Raw genomic sequence first — 15,540 nt, forward strand, 5'->3', positions numbered from 1 at the left:
GCCCAGAGCCGTTTGTATCACTGAGCCTGTCAGCTCACCAAGTCTCAGCCTCAAAGTTTGGTGGGGAGAGGGTGAGCAAAGTCCTAGTCCCATGGTCACCCCAGACACTGGGCTGCTGGCCAGAACCCTGGTTTTGTGAGTGGCCACAGTCAGACGCTGCTCCAGACCACAGGGGCTAAAGGGGCGGGTTGGGAGTGTGCGTGTGGCTTTGTGTTCTTGGCTTCCTGGATTTCCATGTGCAGCAGATGTCGCTTCAGTACTGTACCTATGCTACAAGAATTGCACTAAGCATGGCGAGGGCAGCCAGAGAGAGAGAGCCCCAGGACCTAGAATGACCTTGAGTCCGCCTCCTCTTTGAATCTGTTTTTCCTTGTGATAGTGGAGGAACCACAGGGCATTTGGTGTTTGAGACCAGATACCACTTGGTGGTCTCCAAATTCTAAAGCAAAAGTAAGAGCTGTGGCAGATGTGGAGATGGCTAGAATGCCTTTCATCCATTCTTTTCCAGGGGTAGTGAGTCTTGGGGTCGAGAAGTCACACTAAGTGTGGACAAGTGACTGGGCCTGACTGAGAAAACCCTGGTTCTCTCTCCTTGCTGTCTTCTTGAGACCTTGGAGGCTTGGAAGGGGGATGGGTGCCAGGGATTGGGAATGTTGCCTGGGGCTGGAAAATCAGACAAAGCAGGCACTTCCCTTGCTTGCTAGGTAGGTGGTTGGTTTCTTAGGGCATACATAAACACACACCCCCTAACCTTGCCTAAGGTTTGGAAATGCCTGGAAAGTTTTAAAAAACACTGCGGGAATCTAGAAGAGATTCTGATTTCAGTGGCGTGGGATACGGCCTGACTGTTTAAAAGTCTAAGAGAACTAGACCAACCCCCTGGCTCCCTATCTTATCTGGAGTCAGGGGCACCTTCATCGAATACAGTCAGCTGCCCAGTGGCTCACTAGGGAACCTGAGGCTGTGTGGACGCCAGGGACAAGGGCCTGGACACTTTCAGGCCTGAAGTCCCTGGGAGGACAGGCCTTCAGGAGAGGTCTAAGGAACGCAGCAGTTTCAGGTTTTGTCCTAGGAATCCTACTCTGGCACCCTCCTCTAAGTTCCAGACGGGACAGGAAGTGTCCAGAGGAGGTGGAAGTGATTGGCAGTTGGAGGCTCCAATGGGCCGAGAACCCCCCTGCTTCACCTCTCTCTTTCTATTGGCGCTGGGAGGAGCCGCCCCCACTGCCTGCGCTCAGCACTGGAGGGAGCAGAGGCCGGGGCAGAGGGTGAGGGCGGAGGGCGCTGGCGGCGGCTGCCGCAGAAGGTGAGAGGCCCTACTGGGACCCGGGTGTTGACTCCCAAGTCCTGCCAAGAGGGGGCGGGGCAGGGTGGTGTGTGATCTGAAAGGCAGGGAGTGACAGATGGACTATGAGTGTGTCTCTGTGTGTGGCGATGTCAGTGTGTGTGAGGCTCAGAAACTGGTGTCATTGGTGTGTCTGTCAGCGTCTGTCAGTGGGCAATTTTTCTTTAGGTGTTTGTTTGGGAGAAGGGCTGTGACCACACCGGGGGATGTGTTTTGGGAAGCTTCTGTAGGGTCTAGATTTTGTCTGTCAGGGTGGCTGGTTTGTGTGTGTGTGTACTAATGTGTGACTTCAGTAATAGTGCAACAGTGAGACTTGTGACCATGATGTGTCTTGTGTCCTAGCCTAGACTGTGTGGGAGTGAAGCTGTGTTCCTCTGTTCAGGAACTGCTTAAGTTGTGGAGGGAAACTGACTTTTCTACCCAGCCTGCAGCAACAGACAAGATCCACCCCCCAAGCCACATGGCTTTCCTTCTTCCTCTGTTCAGGAGCTGGTGGGGGCTGAGAATGGTCAGTGATAGAGCACTTGTCTGGTGTGAGCCAGGGCCTAGGTTCCATCTCCAGGGCTGAGACAGTAAGTCCCATCACTGGGCCACATGTATCCAAAGCCTCTGGATTCCTGGGGTTGCAGATGTGGCACATCTGTTTTTGTACGCCGCTGGGTGTCAAACCTAGGGCTCTGGGCATGTTAGGCAAACTCCACCAACCGAGCTATATCCCCGGTGCCCCGGTCTTCTGGTGTTTCTGTTTTCATGCCTGGCTCTGCTTCTTTACATCTCTTTCTCCGTTCCCATGATTATCTTCCTGGAGAGATTTTTATGTCTCTTCGCAGCTCCCCCTTACCCCCCAGGTGTCTCATGTTTCTGCTTTTCTGGTTCTGTCTACAGGCTGTCTGTCCCTCAGTGTCCCTCTGTCTGAGTTTCCTACTTATTCTTTGTTTCTGGCCACACAAGGACTTGTAGCCTTGCTATGACACTGGTCCATCTTTACTAAGAGCTCCTATGAGCTCCTCATGGTGAGGAGTTGCTTTTAGGGATTATAGGGTAAACACACACACATACACACATGCTTCGTGTGTCTCTGTGTCAATAGGACCTCTAGTAGGCTAAGCTGTTTAAATGTGTCTGTGTGTCTCTGTGTGTGACTGTATCTGAGGGTAACTGTGTGTCTTGTGTATCTGGCACCAAGGGATCAAAGGCATTTCCTGGTGCTGAGGCCCAACTGGTGGAGGGGGAAAATAGAAATGGCTGCAACCTCCTGGGAAGGGGGGGGGGGGCTGGTCTCTGGCCTTTCCTTACATTCTCCAGTGTGAAACCTGTTTTCCCCTGGAAACACAGCCATCTGTGCCCCAAGGAAACATTGCTGGAGAGTGGAAAGAACAGGAAGGAGTATGTCTGTGTGCTAATTCTTTTTATTATGTCCACATGTGTTCAAGTGAATATCTTTGCTTTAGTCAACTACCTAGTGATTCCCTGAGTAAGTAGGCTTTGGTGACTCTGTGAAAACAAAGGAAATCTTCCAGCAACAGAAGATTTCTAGAAGAGCTACCCCCCTCTCCTCCTTGCTAGTCCTGGTTGTGTCTCTGGCTTCCTTTCCAGCCTGAGGTGGGAGGCCTCTTTCCTTCCCAGGCCCTGTGGTGGGAGGGAATGAGAGAGGGAAGAGGAAGAGGTGGAGGAGGGGGCCTGCTCAGCTCTAAGGCCCAGAGGGGGCGGGGCTCGACATGGGAAGGAGGGGATGGTTCTGGGGTCCCACAACTCAGTGGAGCGGGAGACAGTTCTTAGCCTGTAGGAGGAAGTCTTGGAGGCCATGGGCACTCAGTCACTGTGATTATCAAGGTAGGGTGGGACTAACCAGGGTAAATGGGGCGGGACCCGGGTGGGGGCAATAAGACAGTCAGGGGGACACAGATATGTGAAGGCCTTGTTCTGCCCTGCTCTGGAGAGGTCCTGTGGCGCTTTGACTGAGAGCTTACCATCTACCCCTTTCTGACTACCTTTAGTTTGCTGCTGCTCCCCGCCACCCGAGTCTTTTCTCCCAGCCCCAACTCCTTCTGGAGTCCCTGCTGCACCAAACCAGACCTCTTGCATATTGGCCCCTGACTCCATTGCCTTTGCTCATGAACACTTTTCTTCCCCCACCCCCTGCACTTGGTACTGTGGCCCCCTGCATCAGGCGCCTGCTCCTGCAGGCTCCTAGTTCCCCTCCCTTCTCAGCCACCGCGTCTCCATCTCCATCTGCTGGCTCCTCGCCCGCTCCCAGCCTCTGGCAGGAGCCAGGGCATCTGGATCCGCTTAATTCTGCAGCCCCAGCCTGCACCCTAGCTCCATCCAGCCTCACAGGCTTGAGACCAACAAGATTTCAAGCCAGGCCCATCTGAGTGGCCCAACTACGAGAGCAAGAAGCCAGGCCTAGGCCAGAGGCTTGGCAGCTAGAGGAGGGCAGGGCCTCATGTTGGGAATATGGGGGGCATTTGGGCCCATCATGTCAGCTCCCTACCTGCGGGTGATGAGGTTTGCTGTATGTTGGCCAGAGGTGATAATTAGCCTTGGTCAGGTTAAAGGTGAATGCCAGAATTCCCAGCAGCTGAATCGTATGGGTTAATGGGAGTGGAGGAGCTGGTGCCAATCTTTGGTGCCAGGGGTGGGCGCCAAGGATGGTGTGTTGTGTTGCGGGGGTGGGGGGTGAGTGCTAGCACAGTCTGTTGCCTCTGGCTTTTGTTCTGGGCCTTAAGCCCAGGACTGGGATGAACGTGTGTGTGTGTGTGTGTGTGTGTGTGTGTGTATGTGTGTGTGTGTGTACACATACACAAGGACAAATACAACACTGGGTATATGGCGAGAAATGGGAGTTCAGGTTAGGTTCCTCAGTCATTTTCAATAGCTTCATTTCTCTTGGTATTTCAGTTTTCCTTAAGGAAGCCCCAGCTTTGGAGAGGGATAAGCCGGGCTTTAGTTCATAGAAGGGTAAGTCCTTAAGTGTCCCTCTCTCCACAGATGAGCAGCAGCTGCTCAGGGCTGACCAGGGTCCTGGTGGCCGTGGCTACAGCCCTGGTGTCTTCCTCCTCCCCCTGCCCCCAAGCTTGGGGTCCTCCAGGTAAGAAAATGCCTCTCTGGCTCCCAAGTGTAACTTCATGCTTGGGCACAATGACCCCACCCAGGGCTTGGCAGCCTGCTCCTCACCCTGTCGTTCTCGTAAATGGGAGAGGGTATAAAAGAGGTAATAACCGCCTTTTATAGGGGTCCAGTATGGACAACCTGGCAGGCCCGTGATGCTGTGCTGCCCCGGAGTGAGTGCTGGGTAAGTGTCCACCTGTCTGTTCATCTCATCCTTTCCTGACCCTGCCCAGCTCTTATGTTCCCTCCTAAACTCGCTTCTTCTGGCTGTAATCCTTGCTTGTGTGTCCTAACCCTCCAAATGTATTTATTCAATAGAAAGTGCTGCTAATGCTGGGGATGTCATTGGTGCCAGGCCTGTACAAAGCCTTGGGGGTGGGCGGTGGCTTGATCCTTAGTACCCAAAATCATCCCTCAGTGAACCAGCCGGTATGTTTAAATACCTGCTAAGTGCCGGGCCTGCCGTAGGCTCTGAGACACGACAAAGGCAAGACGCTTGCCTTCAAGCGCTTTCATCTTAGTGGGGAAGGCAGGCAGCAAGCACTCAAGAAACTTGGTCAAAAAGGAGCAGCAATGGCCAGGTTAGGGTAGCTCCTGACGGGCAGCAGTTTGTGGAGATGCCCTGAGGTGGGGGTGACCTCAGTGCTAAGGAACAGAAAGAAGAGAATGCGGCCTGTGCAGGAGGAAGTTGGGGTGATAAGGTAAAGAAGGCCACGGGAGACCACAAGGGACTATGTGAAGGGAATTTGGGCTTGGGCTTAGTCTCCTTTCTTTCTTGTTTTTATTTTATTCGTTTATTTATCTTGGCATTTGAGAGTGATCTGGAACTCACTATGTAGCTCCAAGTGGCCCCAAACTCATGAACCCCCTGCTTCAGCCTCCTGGGATGATTCTTACACACCACCACCCCAGGCACAGAATCGTGGTTTGATTGCAAGTGTGCTCAGAGAACAGTTGTACAGCCCAACCTCGTCTCTCTCTGACTCATCTCCTCATCTTTCCTCCAGGACTCCAGTGTCCTGGTTTCGGGATGGAGATTCAAGGCTGCTCCAGGGACCTGACTCTGGGTTAGGACACAGACTGGTCTTGGCCCAGGTGGACAGCCCTGATGAAGGCACTTATGTCTGCCAGACCCTGGATGGTGTATCAGGGGGCATGGTGACCCTGAAGCTGGGCTGTGAGTTAGTGGAAGGTGGCAGTGAGGGGCCATGGGATTCCCCAAGGGGACCTAGGATTCGTGCAAGCCCTCTGGGATAGGATGGAGCTAGGGATGTCTTGGTCTCCAGCTGTGCCCTCTGTCTCCAGTTCCCCCAGCACGTCCTGAAGTCTCCTGCCAAGCGGTAGACTATGAAAACTTCTCCTGTACTTGGAGTCCAGGCCAGGTCAGCGGTTTGCCCACCCGCTACCTTACTTCCTACAGGTATGTGTGGGTGTGTTTGGTATGTGTGCCTATGGAATTGGGGTTGCTGACATGAGATGGGTATGGGAAGCAGGGAGGGAGGTTCTGACAAATTCTCAGAGAAGGTAGGGGCCTTCTTTCCCTCCTAACCTCAGATGGTAACCTTTTTACCAGGAAGAAGACGCTGCCAGGAGCTGAGAGTCAGAGGTAGGACATGACAGAGAGACTGGGGACTCTTAACTTGTGACCTATTTCCAAAACCCAAGACGACATCCTCCATTCTAGGGAAAGTCCATCCACCGGGCCTTGGCCGTGTCCACAGGACCCTCTGGAGGCCTCCCGATGTGTGGTCCATGGGGCAGAGTTCTGGAGTGAGTACCGGATCAATGTGACCGAGGTGAACCCACTGGGTGCCAGCACGTGCCTACTGGATGTGAGATTACAGAGCATCTGTGAGTACCCCAGGCTCCTTCCAGACCCATGTCACAGAGACTCCGCACAGACTTACACTCACCTTGCCCCAGCTTCCAACTGGTCCTCTCCTTTTCATAAAGACAGAGTCGTCACAGATGGCTCTGTACCCTAAAGGCTCCCGTCATTACCTACACATCCTTCCCAGCTGCCTAGCTCACTCCTGTTTCTGGACCCTGTCTATGCTGAAGGCAGCCCGTTCTCATGCTCTCCCCGCCTAGGGGAAAGCCTGCCCCCCCTTTATTTTCTTAATCTGAGTGTGGGAGGGAAGAAGGCAGTATATGTAGGTTGGAATTTGGGCCAGCGAATCTTCTGTGGATGGAAAGAAAAATCTGCTTATCACTCAAAGCTATCAAAACTCTGTTTTAGCATTGCTGCTTATAATAATGACAGACAGGTCCTGAGGCTCAATGAGTGATCAAATTCGACATTTCCCCTCCTTCCTGGGACGGATCTGACAAAAGCACCTTTACACACACACTGTGGGAAGGAATGAGTACCCATCACTTACCCTGAACTTTGTGTCTGGCTATCTCTAGTGCGTCCTGATCCACCCCAAGGACTGCGGGTGGAATCCGTACCTGGTTACCCGAGACGCCTGCATGCCAGCTGGACATACCCTGCCTCCTGGCGTCGCCAACCCCACTTTCTGCTCAAGTTCCGGTTGCAATACCGACCAGCACAGCATCCAGCCTGGTCCACGGTGAGGTCTGCAGTGTGTCTCGGTCTTCATCTTCTAGTGTTGTCTCTGGTGTTAAGAGATCAGATATTCTGCATCGCTTCTAGGCACTGGCTGGTCTCAGAAGACCTGATTCCCTTTCTATATATGTGTTCCCCAGGTGTTGAGCTGGGTGCTGGAGTTGTAGCGGGTAGGACTGCTGTCCTGGGTAACTAACCATAATGCAAGCCTGTCTGTGGAAAATAGAAATGGCTTTTTAAAAAATCACTTGGAGGGATTGGGAAAATGGCTTAGTGTATTACAGAACAGCCACTTATAAGCAAGGGGACCTGAGTCTGAATCCTCAGTCCACATAAAGCCAGGTGAAATAGCAGAGTTTGTAACCTGAGTGCTCCAACAGCAAGAGGGGAGGCAGAGACAGGAAAATGCCTAGAAGTTCATGGGCTAGCCGAGAGCAACAAAAAACCTGTCTTCAAACAGTGCAGAAGGCAGAAAGACTTAATCCTGCGTTCTTCCTCTGACCACCACACGTATGCTGTGACACATCCCACCATACACACATACCCCACCACTACTACCACCACATACACACACACACATCACACACACACACAAACACCACCACATCACACCAACACACAACCCACCCCCACACACAAAGAAAGAGAAGGGGTGGGAGAGAATAACTTCTAGGAAAGGGCATACCTTTTACCTAGAAGACCCTCCTCGTATCCATACTCCTGTGTCTAGGTGAAAATAGTTTTATCTCCACATCCAGAAATGTCAAAGATTTTTTGGCATCTGTCCTAGGAAGCTGTCCCTTTAGTTTATAATCTGCATTCAGAGCTGCCTGCCTACAGGGTACCTCAATACACATTTGACAGGTTATCTCTGTTAGGTATAGTCACCCCTATTTACAAACGAGGAAGCTGAGACATGGAGGCCCACAGTCCACTCAGTAAGTCACTTAGAGTTTTGAACACAGACTGGCTGACACCACAGGCCCTCTAAGTAACCTCTACATGCTTCCATTTTCCAAATCCCAGACCTAGGTTTTGTCCCATCAGCCACCCAACGTGGGGTCTAGACCCTCCCTTGCAGGTGGACAGGGATGGCAGCGTGGGAGAGGGCTACTCTTCGATGGCCGGGGCTGGGCGGGTTCTTTACTTACATTGGGACCACACCCTGAACAGCCGTCTTTACCTCCAGGTGGAGCCCATTGGCTTGGAGGAAGTGATAACAGATGCTGTGGCTGGGCTGCCACACGCGGTACGAGTCAGTGCCAGGGACTTTCTGGATGCTGGCACCTGGAGCGCCTGGAGCCCAGAGGCCTGGGGTACTCCTAGCACTGGTGAGAGACAGAAACAAAGACAAAGGGTGGGGCCCTCACCCCAAAGCAACTATCCACTGGACAGTTTTACACATCCCCTTGTTAGGGGCCTTCAGCACTGCTGTCCTATTCAATAGCCTTGCTGGTCTGCAGCCTCCTCTGACTTTAGTCCCTCGTCTCCACGTCTCCACCTCTGCACATTTAGACCCTGTGTCTGCAAGTCTACAAGCCGGATCCCCAGAAGCTGGCCACACCCTTTGAAACTGCCTCCTAGGCCCCTACCTCAGCTTTAGGTTCTAGCCCTGCTCCTGCCCTAGAAAGGCAGAGGCTTCTGTGTGCACCTCTCAGGTTTCATCTTTCTTCAGGTCCCCTGCAGGATGAGATACCTGATTGGAGCCAGGGACACGGACAGCAGCTAGAGGCAGTAGTAGCTCAGGAGGACAGCCCGGCTCCTGCAAGGCCTTCCTTGCAGCCGGACCCAAGGCCACTTGGTAAGTCTGATGGATTGACAGAGCATGTGGAGGACTAAAGTCCTAGACAGAAGGTGGCATCATTGCTCTCCCAGGGACATGTGGCCTTTCTCTTTAGATCACAGGGACCCCTTGGAGCAAGTAGCTGTGTTAGCGTCTCTGGGAATCTTCTCTTGCCTTGGCCTGGCTGTTGGAGCTCTGGCACTGGGGCTCTGGTGAGTGAGTTCCACTGGTTCCTTAGCTGTACTGCCCCGCAGCCACTTTGATGCCCAGGGACCACAGCCATTCCCACCCTCTGCTGACTGCCCGCTGAGCCTGCTGGAGTTTGGAACCACGTCTCCCCACCCGACTGTCTTCTCTGTCATGATTCCTCTTCCTTTGCTAATCAATCCTCGTGGACGAGACATGGTATTAGGGAGACAGCTGCTCTTTTATGCTTCAGGCTGAGGCTGAGACGGAGTGGGAAGGATGGACCGCAAAAACCTGGGCTCTTGGCACCCATGATCCCGGTGGAAAAGCTTCCAGGTGAGTAGCACTTGGTAATCTAAATGCTTGGTTGAGTGTCTGACTTAAGAACCGGACACCCTATTAATTTTGTGGGTTCCAGGAATCACTGGAGTTGGGTCTTCCTCCCAAGTGCCTATTCTCAGAAATGGGTCTCTTCCCATTTAAAAGATTGGGACTTATAGTAGCTCCCTTCATTTTTAGGGCGTCAGAACCGATATTACCCTTCCCCCACTTAAATGTCTTGGATCAATGCTTGCTCCTCTCCCAGATTTAAAAAATTAAATCTTACTGTTGTGTGTGTATGGTATGTGTATGCACACACACGTGTCATGTGTTGGGAGTCTTTCTACCTTTGCATGAGTCCTGGGGGCTGAACACAGGTCATCATGCTTGTTTGCCACCCCTACCCTTGGCCCCAGAACTTCATCTGCTGCCTTATCTTCAGTGTTAGGGCTCCCTCAGAAGCGGGCTCCTGTGTTGGGTCTGGATCCAGTCCTCCTGTTATGCTCTCTGTTCCTTTAGGAATTCCAAACCTGCAGAGGACCCCAGAGAACTTCAGCTGATTTCATCTGTAACCCGGTCAGACTTGGGTGGTTAAAAGGACAGGCAGAAAGAGGCGGGGCAGTGGATCCCTGTGGATGGAGGTCTCAGCTGAAAGTCTGAGCTCTTTTCTTTGACACCTATACTCCAAACTTGCTGCCGGCTGAAGGCTGTCTGGACTTCCGATGTCCTGAGGTGGAAGTCCACCTGAGGAATGTGTACAGAAGTCTGTGTTCCTGTGATCGTGTGTGTATGTGAGACAGGGAGCAAAAGTTCTCTGCATGTGTGTACAGATGATTGGAGAGTGTGTGCGGTCTTGGGCTTGGCCCTTCTGGGAAGTGTGAAGAGTTGAAATAAAAGAGACGGAAGTTTTTGGAGATTGTCGTCTAATGTTGCTTTATTAGTTTTGCTGTTGGGGGTTTGAGTACATTTTCTTTTGTAGTACCAGATTTAAACTGGGTACAGTCCCTTGGAGCCTTTTCCCTTGGCGTTCTAACCACCGAGCCAGGCTGCGGTTCTGGGGATGAACACAGACACTGCGCCGAGCCAGGTGAAGCCTGAGAAGGGAAAAGTCCAAAGCTAGGCTCACATTTGGGGGATGAGCTTAGGTAGGGTTCAGGGGCTAGGGGTAAAAGCCAGATGAAAATCCGGGTAGGTATTAGAGTTAGTAAAGGGGCTAGGGATGAATATTGGGGGTTCGGACTGAGGGCAGAGTTAGAGGTATCAAAGTTGGGGGCAGAGCTCACACGACAGCCTGGAGGTGACAGTCCCCATCGGCCTCCTGCAGTTCCATGTGGACAATCCTCCTCAGCAGCCTGCTTGGGAGTGGCTGTCTATAGAGCTGAGTACAGCAGCTAGTGCTGGAGGGCAGAGGCAAGGCTGGAGAACAATAGGGCCACACTTCAGAGAGGTCTGGACCCACAAGCTGCTCTGATTACATAGCTAGAGGTCCAACTTTCTGGGCCCTGTTCCCTGTAGTCCCCTCGCTCAGCATTCATTCTATGGCCTCTGAGAACTTACCTGCTTCAGGAGCCGGGCTCAGAAGCAACAGTAACAGCGGGAGGCTGCTGGCGGGGGAGAGCCCCTCCATCATGCTCACTCAGCCTAGAGGTTTCTTCCTTCCTTCCTTTCTTTCTCCCCTGCTCCCCAGCTTTTATCTAGCTGTGCTTTGCCTCGGGCACTAGGTGAGTCAGACACAGGTGGTGATGCTTTGCTTATCTTGTGAAGCTGAGCTCTAACTCTTGGCCTGTTGTCAGTGACCCAATCCCCTGCCTGGACTGCCATTTCCCCATGGGCTTCTAAGCCCTGAACGGAGAAGAATGGAGAGAGCTAGCGAATAGTATCCGGGGCTGACATTACAGAAGCTCAGAACAGCCGTGGTTCACGGTGGCGTCTCCTGATAGTCATTTATGCTCACACCCATAACCACACATTCACAGTCATATGTTGGTCATGTAACTCATGAAGTCACGCCCATGAATGTGTGCTCGCGGACAGAAATGACACAGATCCAGTTATACCTAAAAGCTCCACTGGAATCCATTTGCATTTCCACAATCATCTCGCTGAACCATATTAGTACACATACACACTTCTGATGGGAGTTTGTGAGTGGGTAGGAACAGAAGGCAGGCCAGCACTGACCTGCCTTCATCTTCTCCTCCCTACTACCTTCCCCGCCCCGCCCCGCCCTGCATTTTTCTAATCAGGAGAAATTGATGGGACCCTAAAACAGACTCTTCTTGGGTAATAGGGAGATGTTTACCATTAAGGAGGGAAACTGAGGCAGATGCGGGAGAGAAATAAAAGTACTTTGGTGCCAGGTTGCTGGTGTTAAAACAGGTGAAAGTGGGTGGACGTATGGTAGCACGTCTTGTCCCCCAGTACTCAGCAGGCAAATCGATCTCTGTGAGTTTGAGACTAGCCTGGTCTACACAGTGAGTTCTGGGGCCAGCCTGAGCTACGTAGTGAGATCCTGCCTCAACAAACAAACAAATCAACAAAACTCCAAGAAGACAAAGCCCCTTTCCCAAATCTCACCTTCTTGCTTCTGCTTAGTCTTGTTCCACGGATGCCAGCTTCTCAGTGGGAGGCTGGGGGCTTCCAGACTTAGTCTCTGGCTTGTTGGAGACATCGGACTCAAGAACAAAGTTAGGTCGTCTCGTTTGATTCAAATTCTACCGTCTTTCCATTCTGGGCTTGAAGGAACATACCCTTCCGAACCCAGCTTCAGAAATACCCATTTCCCCAAACCCCAAACACCTGTACCCACCCTACGCTTCCTTCCATCAGAAATAAGTATGTACTAATATGGTTCGGTGGAATCAATGTGGAAATCCAAATTTATTGCAGTGGGGCCTTGGGGTATACCTGGATCTGTATGCAAAATTCCTATTCATTTTGAGTCAATGCTTTCTGGAAAGTTGTAAACGGCCTAGAGTAGGGGTGTGTTTATTGGGCTAATGGCCTAGGCTCCTAATCTGGGGATTTCAATTCTCAAGTTCTGCTCTGGATTTAAAATATAAACCGAGTCATAACACCAAGAATCCATCCCTTATCTGGAGACTGAATTTCCTGCTCTGAGGCCAGCCATCCTCTGGAGTAGAGATCTTGGGATAGGACTTCCACTGCCTCCGAGCAGTTTCTTTGGCTAAACTGAAAAGGCCTTGCTTCCTCCTGACCAGGGTTAAGACTCATAGGCACCTTTTGGACATTTTCTCAGAGGTCTTATGACAGTCTGGGAAGATGTGGACCCAGGGCTAGTCAAAGCATTTGAAGGTGTCTTCGATGCAGAAATTGTGAGGGAATGGCTAAAAGTTTGCACACTTGAAGGTCACCCACGAGCCAGAGGCCATGCATCCTCAAGTTTTGGTACCCGAAGCTTCTCTCTTACGCCCGGTCTAGATCTTTGTCCCAGGGCTTGGGTGTTTCACCAAAAAAGAAATTCTAAGGAAATTCACCTCGCCTGCCCCGCTCACCCCACTCCACCATCCTGTCTACACTGCTTGCCATGTGAGCTCCCCTGGGTTTGTCAATCCAGAGATCTTTGGAAGGCAGAAACATTTTCCTGGCTTCCTTCTCTCCTAATTTTGGCTTCTCCAAAGATATGGAGGCCAAGTCCTCTTTTCCAGCACAGTGTGCTATGACAGAGGCAGTGCCAGGCTAAAAGTCAGCTTTGAGCTCAGCCAGGATCCAGGCTGTCTCCATAGCATAATCCTCAGGTGCCTGTTCTGGAATGGGAGTCAGTGTGTCTATGTGGTGGACACTATGAGGACAGTCTGACTCTCACCCACTGTAAGGGTTAACGGGTTCCAGAGTGATTTCGGTGGACAAAGTAATCATGGGGTTAGGGTAGCAGGATTCTTAGCAAACTGCTAGTTCTTGCTGATACCAAGGACTTTTTAAAACGGTGATGGGGCTGGCAGGATGGCCATGGTGCCAAGCCTGAAACCCTGAATTCCATCCCGGGAAGCCATATGGATGAAAAAACCCTCACAAAGGGTCATATCCTCTGATCTCTGCATGCACATGCATTGTGGTGGGCACACACACACATTACAAACACACACACACTTAAAAAATTAAATACAAAAACAAAAAATTGGGATCAGATTGGGGGAGCCAGTTTGGGGTTTTAACTATAGAAAGGACCTTGGACCCTCAACCCTTGTCACTCTCCTGGGGTACACTGCTGGAGACAGCTTCTAGAAACTGGTCCTTCCTCTCACTGACAGCAGACTCCTCAACTTTGGCTAAAATGTTTTATATCCACTCCCAGGAAAAGAGGATTCTCCAGACATCTGGCAAAGTTATGGCTAGAGTTAGGTGGTAACAGCTGAAGTTGTGGGAACACTGATAAGTGGGGGAAAGATGTGGCCTACTCTCAGTGTGGGTGCTTTTGGGGAGGGCGTGGCAGAGAGCCAGTCACTGATAGTAATTACAAGCCTGACCCTTAGGAGCAATGGAGTCCTACACATGCAAAGGCTTCCTACCAGGGAGGGATGCCCTGTGGGTTAACAAACAGCAGGTGTGGAGTGGGATTCCCAGCACCAAAGGCGGCTGCGGCGCTAAAGTCAGGGAGGCAGTGGGCGTGACTTTAAATCTTTAATGCACCGGCTGTCTGTGCAGCAGCGGTGGGGGTGCGACAGAGGAGACCACGACCCGAGCGCTGGGGAGCAGGCCTCAGGCCGCTCGACAAACAGCTCATTAGGCCCCGCAGAGGCTCCAGCTTCTGCTCCCGGGGGTGCGCCGAGCTGTAGGGCGACCCGACAATGACATGAGGCGGGGCAGGGGCGCCTGGACTCCCCCACATCCGTCCACCGACACTGAACCTCGTTCATGCCCCCACGAGATCGCAGCCCCCTCACCTCCGCTCCCTGCGCCACATTCGCAGCCAAGGAAAAAAGTAGAAGCAGCCCCAGTAGATCCTGCAAAGACAAGGCAGAGCCGGACCGGGAGGGGCGGGGCTGACCCACAGACCTCACCTCTGGAACCGAGCCCTCCAGAAAGCCCCGCCCCCAAGGGCTGGACAGCAGCAGCCCACGCCCCTCGAGGGCCCGCTCTGCCCGCCCCGGGACGTTCACCTTCCCCCCACCCCCGGCCTCACATCCCTCCTCCGCTTCTCCCGCCTCCACTCACTCCTCCTCCGCTTCCAGCGCCACCTCGTATCTCCTCAATCGCGACATGTCCGGGGCTCCGAACGGTTCCTGTGGAACAGCATGATAGGAACACTTATTCCCAGTCGCAAGTCCCCTTCGCCATCATTTCCAGGACGAGTCTGAATAGTCCTCAGGTACACTGAGGCAGGTGGCCCCCACCCCCGGAAGCCAATTGTCACATCGGGACAGGATGGGATGGATGCTATGGAAATCACTAGAAGTTAAAGCGTTAGGAGGAGGGTTATCTAGGGACCCGAACTTGGAGTCACCAAAGAGGGAGGTCTAGCGGCAGGGGAGCTGGGACATTTAGGCCCTGGATGGAGATTTTGAGGGGCTGGAGTCACCTGAAGGGGGGCTCAGGGGTCGGCACAGCCTAAACTCCCCGCCCTCCCTGGCTCCGCCCCGGAAACGGACCGTTAACAATTACATCACAGGGATACCTTCGCATTCTATGGGTGGGGCTTGCGTATCACCCGGAAGGGGAGGAACCAGGTTTTCGTCAGAGGAGGTGGGATCAAAATGTAACGTTAAAAAGTGGCACTGTATTTTTGTTGCTTAAGGGGCATAGTCTGTGTTTATTAAGATGCCAGACACGCAGGACCCTCTTTTCTGGGATGGAGCCAGATTTTAGAGTTAGGCAGGTTGGTAGACTGTGACCTTGATTGGAGACAGCAGTAAAAGTGCTTTGGGAATCATCTTCACTGTGCCTCTCTCCCCAGTGCCCCCACTTGCCTGGCTTTTACCTTGCCAATTGTTTTTCTTCCTTGCCCAGTTCTTGAATGACCTCAGACCAGAAGGAATAGGCCAGCAGCGAGAACACAGCCTAGAGCAGGCTAAGGTATGGAAATGTCTTAGCTCAGTGGCCTTGGCCAAATCATCTAATTTTTTTTTCACACCATGTACGGACATCTAGAGTGGAACAATTGTGAAGACACCTCTTAAACCTATGAAGCCTGAGGCTAACTTTGGGGTGGAGCTGTCAGAAATGAATGCAGTAAGCTGGTTAACAAGATTATTCATCGGGTGGATT

The 15,540-nt window shown here is 52.2% G+C and overlaps 2 protein-coding genes across 17 annotated transcripts; one reads left to right on the top strand and one right to left on the bottom strand.

Annotated features, from left to right (window-relative positions):
• The first annotated feature begins 1,197 nt into the window (after positions 1-1,197).
• Positions 1,198-10,228, top strand: Il11ra1 (interleukin 11 receptor, alpha chain 1). 3 transcript variants are annotated; one of them, NM_001172054.1, is made up of 14 exons: positions 1,198-1,306; positions 1,832-1,917; positions 4,337-4,436; positions 4,580-4,640; positions 5,464-5,633; positions 5,762-5,876; positions 6,030-6,062; positions 6,141-6,307; positions 6,866-7,029; positions 8,215-8,356; positions 8,701-8,826; positions 8,924-9,020; positions 9,248-9,330; positions 9,835-10,228. In NM_001172054.1, the coding sequence occupies exons 3-14, from the start codon at positions 4,337-4,339 to the stop codon at positions 9,873-9,875; spliced, it is 1,299 nt and encodes a 432-aa protein (NP_001165525.1). In that variant the 5' UTR covers positions 1,198-1,306; positions 1,832-1,917; the 3' UTR covers positions 9,876-10,228. The 3 variants fall into 3 exon arrangements, with proteins under 3 accessions (NP_001165525.1, NP_001156873.1, NP_034679.1); NM_001163401.1 differs by lacking the exon at positions 1,832-1,917; NM_010549.3 differs by lacking the exons at positions 1,198-1,306; positions 1,832-1,917 and adding an exon at positions 3,065-3,178.
• Positions 10,222-14,980, bottom strand: Ccl27a (chemokine (C-C motif) ligand 27A). Of its 14 annotated transcripts, none has more exons than NM_001048179.2 (6): positions 14,855-14,931; positions 14,491-14,558; positions 14,220-14,279; positions 11,893-11,990; positions 10,599-10,731; positions 10,222-10,409 (listed from the first exon to the last, which is right to left on the bottom strand). In NM_001048179.2, the coding sequence occupies exons 2-6, from the start codon at positions 14,535-14,537 to the stop codon at positions 10,253-10,255; spliced, it is 495 nt and encodes a 164-aa protein (NP_001041644.1). In that variant the 5' UTR covers positions 14,538-14,558; positions 14,855-14,931; the 3' UTR covers positions 10,222-10,252. The 14 variants fall into 14 exon arrangements, 13 of the variants coding, with proteins under 13 accessions (NP_001041644.1, NP_001333994.1, NP_001348175.1 ...); NM_001347065.1 differs by having other exon boundaries at positions 11,893-12,045; XM_011249967.3 differs by having other exon boundaries at positions 10,230-10,409; positions 14,925-14,980.
• Between the last annotated feature and the right edge of the window lie 560 nt (positions 14,981-15,540).

This window comes from Mus musculus, chromosome 4 (genome assembly GCF_000001635.26).
Source record: "Mus musculus strain C57BL/6J chromosome 4, GRCm38.p6 C57BL/6J".
Lineage (NCBI taxonomy): Eukaryota > Metazoa > Chordata > Mammalia > Rodentia > Muridae > Mus > Mus musculus.